General features: G+C 30.4%; 1 protein-coding gene across 1 annotated transcript in view; it reads right to left on the reverse strand.

Moving 5' to 3' along the window:
- LOC143242388 (serine/threonine-protein kinase ATR-like) overlaps positions 1–16,147 on the reverse strand; it is a 48,919-nt gene that overhangs the window by 16,102 nt on the left and 16,670 nt on the right. Inside the window, exons 3-6 of the mRNA XM_076485744.1 lie at positions 10,892–11,086; positions 8,861–8,953; positions 7,073–7,230; positions 3,421–3,540 (exon numbers count right to left, since the gene is read on the reverse strand). Coding sequence (XP_076341859.1) covers positions 3,421–3,540; positions 7,073–7,230; positions 8,861–8,953; positions 10,892–11,086 — 566 coding nt within the window. The remainder of the gene's footprint in view (positions 1–3,420; positions 3,541–7,072; positions 7,231–8,860; positions 8,954–10,891; positions 11,087–16,147) is intronic.

Genomic DNA, 16,147 nt, shown 5'->3' on the forward strand with positions numbered 1-16,147 from the left:
GCGACAAGAGACTTTACAATTTTATCCAAGCTAGTCATTGTGATTCCTGTGGGAACCAAAGTTGTATTATAAGTGAAATTCATGCCAACCTAATCAAAACATAATTTAACACATCAATTGACAAAAGAAAAGCTTGACTTTCTACTATCTACAAGTAATATGTAATTAAATGTAAGAGAGAATTAGTAACAAATTCTGAAAAGGAGGATGTGACAGATGGCAAGGGAGGATCTGATTTTCTATTTGATAGCTCTGTAACCAAATAAAATTGAAAGTAGCAACAATCACAGTTAGTGAGAGATTTGTTTTAGAATTTCGCACAAAGCTACTTGAGGGCTATCTGTGCTAGCCATCCCTAATTTAGCAGTGTAAGACTAGAGGGAAGGCAGCTAGTCATCGTCACCCACTGCCAACTCTTGGGCTACTCTTTTACCAACGAATAGTGGGATTGACTGTCACATTATAACGCCCCCACGGCTGAAAGGGCGAGCATGTTTGGTGCGAATGGGATGCGAACCCACGACCCTCAGATTACTGAGAGTGCACGCCTTAACACGCTTGGCCATGCCGAGCCGTTAGTGAGAGAAACAACAATTTTATAGTAAGTACTTTAAGCTTAATTTTGTACTTTTTCAAGGGGTGGTGGGTAAAACAGAGAAGAGAAGGAAGAATACTTAGGGAAAATTCAGGATGTTTTTAATATTACCTTGTAGAATTAAGAACTTAAAACTTACATACTATTAAAATATGGATTACTAGTCAAGTTCTTATGTTATAATAATTGTTGTATCATAAACAAAAAGCAGTTTAGTAAAAGTTTGAATGTAAGACACTAAAACTTTGTATCATGTGCAGTAAAGGACACCAGGAGTGAAATAGGGTCGATTTATATGACCAACCATGTGACCTCTTTGTACTTGTTTAAAATCTTTTTAGATTAAATACTTTTAACTTTCAATATAGTGTGTATATCTTCACAAAATATGGCAGTGTTTAATTTTATATTGTAAGTCTTTAACATACAAATATATCATATTTTTAGAAGTATTTCAAATAAAATAAAATAAATATTTGTCCATAAGTATATTGAGTATTTTTTTATTTTTAAAGTCCGTGTGTCAAGTAATTTTCACATCTAAATTAAAAATACTTTTCCTTATCTCAAAGTCTCAACATTCCTTTATTTAATCCCTAAGACTTCCTAAATACATTTGAAACTGTTTCTTTTAACAAAATTTGATAATATATGTATATTATTTCTCTAACCCACTTCAAAATGAGATTGGTAATTACGATTAACTGTGCAACCATAAAAATAAAATAAAATCTGAATTACCTACTTTAATTTCTATAATGACTTCGTATAGTAATATAACAACCCATTTGTTTATCCTAATTAGCTTTAGGTTTGTAACAATATGCATTTATTTATATTTAAATTTAATTGTTTTATTGATTTTGAGACATGACTTACTACTCTCTGGATGCTTATAAGTTGTAAATAACTCCGGGAATGTGCAGCTCCATTATGCTATTGAATTACATTACCAACGAGCTACTAAAGCTAGTAAAAGCAGCTTACATGTGAACCTCAAGAAGCATCTTTATTTTATTATACATAAAAATAACCATGAAAAACAAGAAATAAAATACATCACAAATATTTTTTTGTTTGCTCTCGGTTGTTAAAGAGAGTTAACCCTAATTTTTGTATACTATTTATTCATTGTATTGCAATTAATGAGTTTTATTTAATTAAATACTACTCCAAACAATATAAACTAATAACATGCAAAAAAGTATACAAATTCCATTACCCTCAAAATTTTTCTGGCTTTCTGACTAGAACAATGGTCATTACAAATTAATCCAAGCTAGTCATTAAATTTCTTAGAGGAACATTGTTCATACTCTGAGAGAAACTGACATTTAACTGTTCAGAATAGAATGTTATACAACACGGCATTTGATAGATGAAAACCTTGAGTGTCTGCTGGTTATAGGTAATATATAATTAAATGTATGAGTGAACTAGTAATGAATTATGAAAGAAAAGATGTGATGGGTGGGTGTGGCAGAATGGGTCTGATTTTATATTTGATAACTCTGTAACCAAACAACGTTGAGGACTATAATAAAAGTGGTTTACCTGAGCAATGACAATTTTATGGAGAATAGTTTATGTACAATTTCATACTTTTTTAAAGGATGATGACAGGATAGGGAAAATTCTGTATTTTTCAAATATTACCTTATAGAGTTAAGAACTTAAAACTTATATGCTATTAAAATATAGATTATTAGCTAATATTTTATGCTATTCTAATTGGTATAACATAACCATAAAGTTATTTAATAAACATTTTAATGTGTGACACTAAACCCTCGTGTTATGCACTGTAAAAATATCTCAGTGGATAGGGTAAAAGGATGCAATGGGATACATAGCATCATATCCTCATTAAAATGTTTTTTGCTCTGAAAGATGCAGTAGGGTTTATATTATTACATCTTCATGAAATTGTTTGTGGCTCAGAAAAATGTAAGAGGAACTTTGTTCTAAAGGATGCAACAGGACCTGTAAATCAGATCTTTGCGAGTGTATTTGACTCTGAAAGATGTAAAAGGTCCTCTAACATTAATAGAGAGTGAGAGTGCTCTTTACTTTCAAGTATGTGACAAGAATTGTTTACCTCACCATGATTCTGAACAATCATCAGATCAACAGGAAATTGCTCTTTACTATAAAAAATTTAATATAATATCTAGCATTAAATTTTTAAGCAATCGTACACTGCTCTAAAGTGCAGATCTGTTATTAATTCATACCAACTATCAGTTAAATGCTCTTTTATTAGATATAAAAAAATGTTTGTACAGAATTGCTCTATCATAGAAGAAAGAGAGAATATTAAACATTTATCTTATAAAGATATAACAGAATATGATCCTCAAAGGTAAAGTGCACTAGTAGATGTATCATCAATATTATATTTTCATAATGTGTATTACTAAAAGTGTTTTAGTACAAAAAAACATTAATATATTTATGAAAGCTTTAACTGCACCTACAAAAATGTTGATCTTTATTTGTGTCTCTAACACAGATGCTTTGTTTTTGTTTTAAGATATTCACAGAAACTTATTCATTGGCCATCTGCACTAGACACCCACAATTTTTTAACTGACAATTTTGAGGAAAAACAACTAGTTATCAAAATCCACTGCCAACTCTTGTCTGACTACTCAGTATGATTTGGTTGTCATGCTTACAATGCATGCACAGCCTCAAAGTGTAAAGCATGATTTTTATTTCTAGTAATAAATGGTGGACAGGCATATGAAAAAGTCAAGCATATTAACCAGTAATCTAAAGTTGTAAAAAAGAATAACATAAATAAATATGAACTTCATACATACCTGTTTTCAACAACTAAAAAGTGGAATATAGTAGCAACTCCTTGTGGGTGAAACTGAAGAAGGGGCAGTAAAGCAGTCATCACCTGGTTAAGAAGGGATCCAAGAGATTGCAATTCCACACTGACACAAAGAAACAAAAGGTTAAATTCTGTATTATATAATTTTTTAATGATTAGTCATACTTTCATATGCCTGAACATGCAACTATGACCAAATCCCTAAAACCATGATATTTTATGAAAACTGAAATTAGGATGCCATATTATAAATATGCTAATAAAAAACTAAAACAAAAACATAAACATGTAATGCACATAAACAGCACTTATGAAAACCAGATTTTGAGTGAGAACTGATAACAAAAATGGACAATTTCTATTTTGGTCCTAAAATATGTTATAGATTCTTAACTTTTAACTCTTTCAACATGGGCTCGGTCAATTTGACCAACCATGTGACCTCTTTGTACTCATTTAAAATCTCTTTTGACATAATACTTCTAACCTTAAATAATAGTGTGCATATCTTCCCATAGTTTGGCAGTTTTCAGTTAATGTTATAAGTGTTACACAAACAAGAAAAATATTTTTAGTGAAGTATTTTCAATAAACTAGAGTAAAGATTTGTCAGTGAATATATGGATCACTCCATTTGCAAAGTAATTTTTATGTTGAGATTAAAAATACTTTTCTCAATCTCAAAAATTCCAAATTTCCTTTGTGTCATCCCCAAAACCTTTTATAGACATTTTAAATGTTTGTTTCCAGTAACTATTTACATTTCATCTGTTATTTTCTCTACCCTAACTCAAAATGCGATCAGTCATTTTGGCTGACCTGGTAACTGTAAATAAAAACCTGAAATTTACATATACCTGTTAAGAACAGAATGTAATATATCATTTGACACATAAAAACCTTAATTTCCTATTGTTTATAGGTAGTATGTAGTTAAATGTACAAGAGAACTATTAACATATCTTGAAAGAGAGGGTGTGACAGGTAGGTGTGGTAAAGGGGTTTTCTATTTATATCTCTGTTATCATGCAAAATTGAAGACAATAAAAATATGGTTTGCCTGAGCAATAACAATTGTATAGTGAGTAACGAATGTTTAATTTCTTAATTTTTCAAAGAATTGTGAAAAAAATAAAGATGACAAGATACTTAGCAAAAATACATAATGTGTGTCATACTAAGGGAAATTCAGAATTTGAGTTAACATTGTCTTGTAAAAGTAGGAGCTTAAAACGTATACTGTTAAAGCATGGATTATTAGCTAAGCTTATATGCTACATTAATTGGTACAACATAAACAAAAATTAGTTTAATAAAATATTGAATGTAAGACACTAAAACTTTGTGTCATGGTCAGTGAAGAATACATGGGTCAAATGAGTTAATAGTTACTGAAGAGATGAGATAGACAGATGGAATCTTACCTTCACATTATGACAACGAGATAAGTAGACTGATCCTAACCTTCATACATAACTAAAAGACAGATTTTTTACATTTAAGATCGCCAGGAAAGTTTACAGATTTCAACCACTACAAATCATTCAACTTCAGTAAATTAACTTCAGACATTGAATATCTTTGTTGATAAAAAGTCAGCTTGTAAGCAGTGTCAAGCCATCCAAAAATAAACAACTGGCTAGCTTAAGCAAAGTGTAACAATATCAACTCAAAATTAATTTGCTTGTCATGGACCTGGACTGTCAATACAATATTCAGTTCTAGACAGATAGAAAAGTCAGTATAGTTTATAAGTTTTTAAAAATTCTTGTATATTGACTAATATTTGCAATACTACTATCACAAACCGTAGTTATTGTTTTTGTTGTTGTTTGTATATTAAAATATATTTGTGTTAAGAAAATTGTGTGTATCAATTTTGTTAGCAAATATCATAAATTTGATACATATCAAAATTCAATTAACTTCTAAATTAAAATTTCACATGAGAAATCCTTATAACATCTAGTTAGCTTTATCAAATGTTTCTTAAGAAGAAATATTTTATTTCATGTCCATTAACGAATTTCTACATGGATTCAGTCGATTTGACCAATTTCGTAATCACCATATAAAAATACAAAACCAATATAAATTATGCTTTTTTTTTACTCAAGAATGACTACAGATTACAAAACATAAATGTTTAGACACAACTGCTTAAATCTCATGACATTATACATTTATATAGATTTACTATTTTCATAATATTGACTTTTCAGCCTGTTTGGCTAACAATTCAGAAGTTACAATGCCACAGTGCATGTTTGCTAATGTTAATGTATCCAATAATATAAAACTGACCTTTAGGTTTTACAAAGTGACCTATATCATCTGCATTTTAGTGGACTAGTATTTGGTAAAATACAGTCATATACAATTATTATAAATTGTATATTTATATAGAACATTACTATTTAAAAAACAAATTTTCTTAAACTAATTTATCTCAAAATGTAGAGCAGTAAATAACAAAGTAAGCAAACAATTATCAGTTTTAGTTACAACCTATGTCCTCATTGCTGTTTGTCTTAGCTTGCTAAGCCTTCAGAAATGTCCCATGTGGAGGTTATGAAACAAAATTTTCTTTTTGATATTTTATATGTACATTAGAACAATCAAACAGTTATAAATTACTATACTGATAACATAGAATTCCATTATAATTTATCAAGTTTAAAAACTAAACTGTATTTGTATGAAATAAAACAGGAAATCTAGAACAGGCTAAAGACTCAAATTAGCAGCATGAAGGTTTGTTTCGAAAGAAAGAGAGGACACCATCACATTTGAAAATGGCTAGGAAAATCATTAAAAAAATATTCTGAGCTTCTGATTGTTTTTTCAGATCATATATAGAAGTAAATGTATATACAAGACCATTTCTCAAAATGAAAAGATACGATTCAACAAATATTGTTATAGTTTAGAAAATTAAAAGGATAAAAGTGTTTTTTTTTTTTATTTCAGCTTATCCATTTGAGTTCCTAGTTGGTACATCTACAGACGTTGTGTTTTTTACATCACAAGCATTTAATTTGAACCAGTGCTACATTCAACACAACACAAAACATATAAAAATTGAAGTTTTGGTGTATTTGTTTAATACTTACTTTTAAACTACAAAATTAAATACTGTATAATATCAAAATTTGAATTATAATCTACAGTTTGATACCAGAAATAGAGATAAATTCATAAAACTGTATTTCAATAAAATTTTGAATGCAACTTAATAAATGTAATAACATGGCCTTTGACATGTGACCCATCTGAAAAGGGTTAATAAAAGTCATATTATTCCCTGCACAATGCAATGCAATACTGACTAATCACGAGTACACACTCCCAATAGATGTGAAAGATAAGTCTACAAAGATCATAAACACTTAAGACAACAAACCACATCAAATCAAAGTAGAAGTTATTAAAGAAATATTTATAAAATATTAGACACAATGAAAGAATATTATTTTCAAAATTGTTTTTTAGAGTTTTCTACACTTTTACCATTTTCAAGACCCTATGGAATCAATAAAATTATAAAAAAATGTGTTTAAGTTAAGAAATTTCATTAGATAAGTAGATTAATTAAAAGTTACTTTTCTTGCAATTGCAAAGTAAAGAAAATATACTTATGAACAAAAGTGTTCCAGGCTTGAGTACAAATTTGAGGGAAATCTTCCTCAGTAAAATGAATAGCTATCTTTAGAGTAGCCATCACTTTCATCCTCACTGCAGTAATGTGCTTTGGACCCATTAGCTCCATAATAGAATTTAAACTTCCTAATGCCTAAAATAAATGAGAAAATTAGTTTTAGATATAAAAGTTCTCTTTATGTATTTAATGAATTTTGAGCAGTTGTAAAGTTCTAGATTTTTTGTTTTATGAAAAAAAAGTGTCCAGGTTTTAAACATGAAAACTCAAATATATACTACCAAAAATTAAGCACATAAGTGTCATACAGTGACACTGGTAAAACTTCTTACGTTTGTTTAAAATAAACCTGTCCAACAACAGTAATTAAATGAAATTTCTGATGATATAAAGATAGGGATGTTGCAGCTACAGTTTACATTTTAAAACTCGATACACTTAAGAGAAACTGCTACAATCTCTATACAGAATAACAAACATTTCATGTTTGCAAAACTACAAAAAATTCATTGATGTTGTATCACTAAGTTTAATACTAGCAAGTCAGTTCTTTAAAAACCTTAGAAACCAACAAAATTTCTTAATATTTCATTAATGTCCACAATTAGTTAAACAGGATGGAATACAATTATGTAACTACTCAAAATATTGTCCAATATTTGGATGTGTTGTTCCTACAGGCAAGCTTATCAATCCTTGTATTTAATGTATTTAGAGGTAGGAAATAATTAAATGTAAGCCTAATACTACAATATGAAGCTGATTGGTTCCATATATAAAGCACAAACCATATTCAAGAAACACTTCTATGGGTAAATGGTACATACCAGAGTACTGACCATTAGTGACAAAACATGCACCATACTCTAATTAACTCTAAAAATAACATATCCAAATATCCTACAAAATTAAACTATATTTTCTGTGAATAGATAACTGTGTTCCATTCAGTATTAAGTCTATAATTTTTTTTCCTATGATAAATTCATGGGAGGATAACGATGAAGAAAGAGCTCGTTCTTTTATTGGAGCTAAGATGGTTAACTTCATCACCTTCATCCAGCATGATCAACTCTAGTTCTTATAACGTACAACCTATAGTTACTATTTTGGATGATTACATCAGTTTCAACAATTCTTAGGATAAATGATACATAACTGGAACAGCACCTTACTAACATACAGACTTTTACTTTCAACCATAAGAGCTTTGTCCAACTGTATGAGTCAAATAATGGGATTCACGGTTACTTTCATAACAAACTCACAACTGAAAGCATGAAGAATGTTCAGTAGCATTATATGTCAAACCCTGGACCCTACAAGCTAACCACTGGGCAATGCCAAGCCTGTATTATTCATACAGGGAGTCTTTGCTCTTTCATAAATATTTATTTACATAAATTTCACTTTCATATTTTCAATATGACTTTAAGATTATAAAGTTTTTTTTTACTAAATAATGATAACAATAGTTTAACTTAGAAAACCAATCATAAACAAACATGTTTTTTTTACTAACTAATGATAACAATAGTTTAACTTAGAAAACCAATCATAAACAAACATGTTTTTTTATACTAAATAATGATAACAATAGTTTAACTTAGAAAACCAATAATAAACAAACATGTGATATACATAGAATTTTATGGAACTGATTTTACTTTCTTTTAAGATAAATAAAATAAAATATACAAATGAATCACAAAACTTTCAAGCAATAAATTTAAATTTCCTAATTATCATGTAATAAAACACCTACTAGTTTCTTTTCCTCTAATGGAAAATTTGCATTAAGCAACTGGGAATCAAAGAAAGCAAGAAAACCCAAAAGTCGTGGCTGTAAAAATTTGGCCTATGGATTAAAATAAAGCAATCAATTAAAGGTTATAATAACTTTTTACTGATTTAAAAATGAATTTCAATTCCTCTTCACAAAAGTTATAACAAATACCAACTTATTTTATTAATGAAGCTATTTGCTCTGGTTATGTTTCTTACTCTACTTTTAGTTGTGTTGTAAAATTATACCTGGTACTTATTTCCTACATATACAATATTACAATAATTGCTGTAATATAATGTTTAAGTATATAATTCTTAGGTAAATATACTTCTGACAACTTTAATTTTCATAAAGATTGCGAGCTCACAATTCCCGTAGCTTGTAATTATTAAAATTGCTTTATTTGAAAGCATGTCCATATTACAGTTACGAGAAGTCTGTTTGTGGCCCCTGACTCAAAAAGTTTGTGCACCACTGCTGTAAATACTTTACTCTGAACAATGCTAAACTTATGTTATGTTAACTTATAATTTCCTTGTATAAATACCAGAATTTTAAAGTCAGATACAAGTAACTGACCAATATGACTCATCAAGAGTAAATAACTGACAAATTTTACTCAGAAACAATCATTTGGAATTTTTCTGGATACTTCAAGTCTCAAGTTTTTGAGAAATATTAATATTCAAGGTGATTCTCAATTCACACTTTATTCAGCCAGCCTTTTAAATTTATTACTTTCCATACATGGCTGCATGCTTTTAATATATTCTGCATAATGTACTGTATTAAAAAAAGTGCAAATATTTTAGTTTATAATGTAAAGATTTAAAACAAAATTGTCATCAAAGTACACTAGATGTGAATTCTCCTAGATGTTTCATTTTTTTAACGTTTTCAAAGATTTAGAAAAGTTTCTTACACACCAAACATTCACAAATACTTTTTTTTAATTTATATTAATTAGATGAAGTTCTAAAACTTAGGTTTCTTTTAAATATTTAAGTAGTTTTACTTATTCAATTAGCTCTCAGGAAATTAGAATTTTACTAAAAGTAAATATATTAAACAAGTGGTTATTACTGATACTTCTTCACTTAATATTAACAATTCCATTTACTTTGAATGGCCATAATGTTTATTTTAACTAACAATTCAACATTAACTGTCCACAAAAAGGAGATACAGGGAAAAATCTCAGTCAAGATGCTACCAAAAGAAATTCCAACTAAACTTATAATAGTTTGATACAGCATGTCAGTTTTTATTTATCTTTATTGAGATATTTGCCCAAAATTTACATTTTACAGCACAGAATCAGATTTTTTATTTGTTGTAGATATGTAATGCAACTTTTTAAGTATTTCAAATTTCAACTGTAGCCATTACTATATCTTCTGGTTTTGTAATAGGCTTTGTTCCATCATAACTTTCATCTTTCCATGCCAACATTGCAAGTCCACTAAAGACTTGTTCATAGTGAGTGCTGATGTGAAGAAGTAATTCATTATGTATTCTCTGGTAATCACATCTCAACAAGCTGCCTATCTCAATATTAGTCTCAGTCTAAAAATAAGAAATTCTGTTATAATCAAAGTCAGTTTAAATTAGATTTTATTAAATTAATACCATATATCTCACAGAGGTGCAAGTTTTACAAAAATCTACTGAAGCGAATCCCATGCTTTCCCATATAATAATATGTGAAAAAAACAACCGAGACTTTAATTCTAAGTATTTAATTAATTGAGTCAAAAATGTAAATAATGTATGGAACTGCAGATATAAAATAACATACAGTATTGAGAGACTACAAACTTTGACCTTCCTTCTCCCATAAACATCTTACTTCTAAACACTGTCATACGAATTAAATTTGCCAAATACCAGTATTATGTTAAAAGTGTATTAGTATTGTTTGTTTTTAATAAAGTGCTGTATAAATACACAATTATATGGCTAAGTAATAGCAAATATAAGCCAAAGTTGAATGCAAGTAGTACTTACCTGAACATAGGTGAGTGCTTTTTCCATTTCTTCTTTAGAGCAGTGACGAACAAGGTATGAAAATATGTATTTAAAATGGTTCATTAAGAGTTCTTGCTTCTGTATTCTCATCTGTTTGGCCAGTACTTTCAGCAACATTGAAGCTTCAGGAGAAGCTTTAGTAGCAAGTGGAGGCAACATGTAGCGTAAAGTGCTCTATTATTCAAAAGCAACATGGATGTACAAGTGATTTCTAACAGTGATAACAATGTATATATTTCAGTTTTAAAACTACATATACAGCCTTTCCCATTTTAAACCAAAGACTAACATACATATTTATGTGCTTGTTTTACACTTTCAATAAACAATACATTATAAACATGAGCTACTAAATACTTTGATCTTTACCTATGTAACAGGTAAAAAAATATATGTATTTTAAATATGTATTTAATATAAAATAAAAATAATATATAATATAATATAAAATATGTATTTTAAAGTGATAAGTACTTTTTTATGCTTGAACATACAGAAGCTAAGGTTTCAGTAAATTAAAAGAATTCTAAACTTAATGTACAGTATTGTGAAAAAATAGAACTATTAAACAAATAAAAGTAATAAATTGGTAGCAATTTACTGAATTAAATATTTTATGATTATAATAAACTACAGGGTACTTATTGATTATCCTATTCAAGTATCAGTTGAACAAATGTATTTGTACATAATGTTTACTTTGTGTTAATTAATACAACTTCTAAATTTGAGAATGGAATATCATTAGGCAATGTTTTGAAAATATTCTGAATTGAATCTCACTAAAAATTGAAAATCTATAATTAATTTCTACCCTTTTTCTCATTATATATTTATTAGTAAAGTCAAAGTTTGATATATGTAATTGAAAGTGAATCGTTAAAAACTTGGAGTAAAAAAAACTAAAAGAGCCAAAGCAGGAAAGCATGCATTAATTATAAAGAGCATTGTACATACTAGTGAGCAAACAAATTTAGTCTGTCTGAAACACTTTACACATCAGCTACGTTCTGTCAAAAAAATATTAAGAAAACTATAATACACACTGTAAAACAAAATAGTAATGCTGATGAAAAAACAAGAAATGAAAAAATAATGGTAATACACTTGAAAAGGAAAAAAACTTATTATTAACTAGCCACAGAGCATCTATAACATTAACACTTTTATTTATTTGTGTGGAACTTTTCTCAGAAATTTCTTGAATGACAGCTACAAATTGCATCTCATTGTATGTTGGTTTTTAATTTAGACTAACCTTACCTGTTATTTTGCTTACTCAAACTTTTTAATGAAATGACTATGGTATATGATAGCACAATGTCATTGTCACAATTGGACTTCAATTTCAACTTGTGTAAGCTATTTCACACAAACAAAACTTAACCAGTGTGCAATTTCCTAAATGAATGAATATTAAACTAAATACAATTTCCACAAGTATTCTTGACTTATCTAAGTCTAAAATCAGCATACACAGTTTATTCAAAATGACATGCTTATCTCTTCATAAACATGCATTCAAAAGTTTCTACACACTCAACTAAGTTTGTCTCCATTACAACTTTACATTTACTTTACTTTGCAATAATTTGACTTTGGTTTGTAAGAGAGATTGATATAGACACCTCTTAGCTACATTTTTTATGAGTTGTTTTTTTTGCAACTCAAAAAACTCTGTCATATAATAAACTCTGATAACTGTTTCATACTATGTACACTAACATAAATATCATTGTTTTCTTGTTTACTTTATTATACAATGTTATATCTATGAATTTATTTATCTAAACCATAACGCTTGCAAAAGAATTAACTTAAATGAGATGCATGAAAATGATGGAATAAGAAAAATTCAAGCAAAGAGCACAAAAACTACCACAAATGTTTCGGGGATCTTGGGATCTTGACTTGTTTTATTCTAAAACTATAAAAACACATGCAGTGGTAAAAATATTCTAAATTTTCAGCAGGACACATGTCCTGCGGGACAGTGAAACTTGCCAGACATTTGAAGTTTAGCAAGACACCTCAAAATTGTCACCAGACATTACCGAAAACAAGAAATCAAGTAGAGACAATTATTATATAAAACAGAATCATTTTATTTATGGCACTGAAACATTATTTCAAAGCAAGTGGCATCAAGCCTTGTATCTATTAAAAATGACACATCAATCAAACTGGTAGATTTAGTCATCCAGCACTAAAACATCAGCTGATGTAGACTCAGTATCTCTTATTGTCTCTACGTGTGTGAGTTTCATGTGGACTCACAAATTGTCTGGTTTTTTACTGTCCTTCCACCAAAATTCTACAGACTTGCACAGTAATTCTGTGCTTGCAAGATTACAGGTCTTATTCTAATTTTCTTGTCATCAAGTCATTAAGAGAATCATTTATTAGTTTGGACTGCCAGTCATCCTTAACAACTGCCATCTGGGAAAATCCACGTTCTGGTTCAGCAAATGACACGGAAATCACCTGCATGAGGCATACCAAGGCCAACACTGTTGACCCAGGGAAAGGTTTATCATTGTCAACAGTAATTTGACTTAACATGTGGATTCTGGGTCCACTTAACATGTGGATTTGGCAAGTCTTGTGGCTTTGAGCAGTGTCTCATGTAAGTCAGCTTGGCAAATATCAGCTGCAATGTTGAAACCCTTAGCTTCTAGCAGAGCACCAGAGTGGTCCAATAGTGTCTGAAGTTCATTATGGCCATAAGATGACAATGCTTCCTTGCTTTCAGGCTAGTTGCTTGGTTCAAAAATTTGAAAGGCACCAATAAAATCCTTATCAAATTCTTCAAATCTCTCATTCAGATATGTGACAATTTTACCTATGAAGATGGCAGTTTCTTCAGCCACGGATTGAGCAACTGTCTCTTTTATAGCACTTTTTGAGCCTCTGGCCCTTGCGTGACCACTAATAGCAATCAACTTTCCTCTAAGTAACCACTTGCCAGTTTGTTCACATGTTGTGAGCTCTTTAACAATTTTCTGGGATCTCTCAACATGATTCAGATTGCCCAGCTTCTCTTTGCAAACAGTGAGTTTGTCAGAAACAATGTTCACAGTAGCAGAATTGTCTTGCATTTTGACACTAAGAGATGTCAAAACAGGCAGAACTGCCAAGAGTATGTCCATGTACAGGATGAATTTAAGGCTTGTCAAAGTACTGTATAATCCTGTAGCTTTCTGTCCATGTTCCCCATTTTCATGCAGCTTTACTTGATACAAATGCTCTGCTAAAGCTGGCCAGTTATGAGAAACTTACTCCAGGGTGTGCTCTTTGTAGGCCATCCACCAGGTTCCTGTCCCTTTTGTTGGCTTTCTAACAACAATGTTGTTGGCCTTACCAGCTTCTTTGAAACCAGCCCAGTTCTGTGGCAAATTGTCATAAAACTTTCACAGGGTTTCTAAAAAAGGTTTGGATACTATCAAGGTAATGAATATCCTTGATGGTCTTCTTAATTGCAAATTCCAATCTGTGACTAACACAATGGATCCCTATCAAATAAGGTTTTTGCACCTTCAATCTTTTGACAAGTCCTTTATTTGTGCCAAAATTGACAGCTGTCAGGCATACAATTGATTCAAGCCAGTTGGGAAACTTGCCATATATGGACAATGCTGCAAGTACAAAAAATTAGTACCCAATATCAGTTACTTTCTGAAAAAAAAAATAAAAAAAATGTAAATTTGTACTTTGGAAAATTCAATTGCTCCATTATCTATTACGCTAGTTTTGCTAGGTTAAGCTCCAATTCTGTCAGTGGTAAATACATGGTTCTTCTTGGTTTAAATCAACTGAAAAATGCTTGAGTTTTCACTGTTGTATATTAATAATGGAATGACTATGTAAACTTGAATTAAAATATTGTCCATTTTAATTTTTCTAAATTGGGAATTCAGGACAAATCCAGAAAATCCCCATCCCAGGTAATTAAGAAACCTTTACCTGAACTAAGTGCCTTCTCTACTGACTGCATACACAGGAAGTGGGTTACTAAGTAACAGTCACTGTCTAAGTATCTTACGTAGACTATCTCCTGCTCAATGTTGGCAGTGTCTGTTGAGCCGTCAGCCATAATGCCAAAGAATAATGAGGTGTGCAGACGAGATCTGACATTAATTCTAATTGTTTCTGCAATATACTTTGTAAAGATAACTGCTTGTTTGTCATTGGCATAATGTTCTGTTAAGTTCATACCAAAGTTGTGTTCCTACAGCAACAGAAGCTCTTGAAAATCATTGAATGATTTGGCATTCAAAGCCATATAAAGGGCAGTCCTAAACAGCACAAGCAAACGATCTTTCTTAGTCTGGTTAAGTTTGCTCAATTCTTTCATTATGGGAGTTATATCAGGTGTTTCTTTTGCAGTCTTAGCTTGACAACTTGGACTGTGAGCACTACTGTTTTCATGCTCCTTAACATCACTTGATCTCAGGTTGGAAGATCATGTTATGAAGGTGTTCTTCTGCCTTCCACTACTTTGGTCATATTCCTGACAAATTGAGCAAAACATCAGTCCGGTAGTGTTATTATACTCCAGCCATGGTCAGCCTCTATTCCATTCATCCTGGAAACGACGAGTAGGCTTAGGGCCAATACTAGCAGTAACAGTTTTGCTTTAACACTTGGGCTTGGATCAACAATCTTGGGTTTTTTCACTCGGGGTTCCATAATATTGTATTCTGATTCATTAGTCTTGCTCGTGAAGCCAAACTGAAATAGTTTGTGAGACTTTCCCGTTTTTATACTATCAGATGCCATGGTCAGATTGTCGTGAACGTTTGGTAGTGACGTGACTATCCGGGATGGCACGGATAAGGCGATCTAAAAAGCACATTTTGTGAGCATTCACGACCGTTGTTTAAAATTTGTTTGGTTTTATTCTTACATTAAATCTCAAATTTTCCCACTCATTATAGAATATACTTTTAAGCAAAATCTTTGGGCTGTGCATACACAACTTTTGCCTCACTTAGTTTTGAGGGGAGGATGTATTTGTGTCTGATATGTTAGGAATATGACCACCAGTGACTATGTCCAGTGATAGATGGGAAAGTGCCGGTCAAACTTGATTTTTTAAAGGACATGTCCAGCTTTAGATAGAAAATTTTGAACCCTGATATGTGTCTACTTTATCACTTAGAACCTCACATGATAAACTTGTTTCAAGTTGATCATCTCCATAAATATCAAGCACATCTATTAAACTACAAGTTA

This window comes from Tachypleus tridentatus, unplaced genomic scaffold (genome assembly GCF_004210375.1).
Source record: "Tachypleus tridentatus isolate NWPU-2018 unplaced genomic scaffold, ASM421037v1 Hic_cluster_2, whole genome shotgun sequence".
NCBI classification, from domain to species: domain Eukaryota; kingdom Metazoa; phylum Arthropoda; class Merostomata; order Xiphosura; family Limulidae; genus Tachypleus; species Tachypleus tridentatus.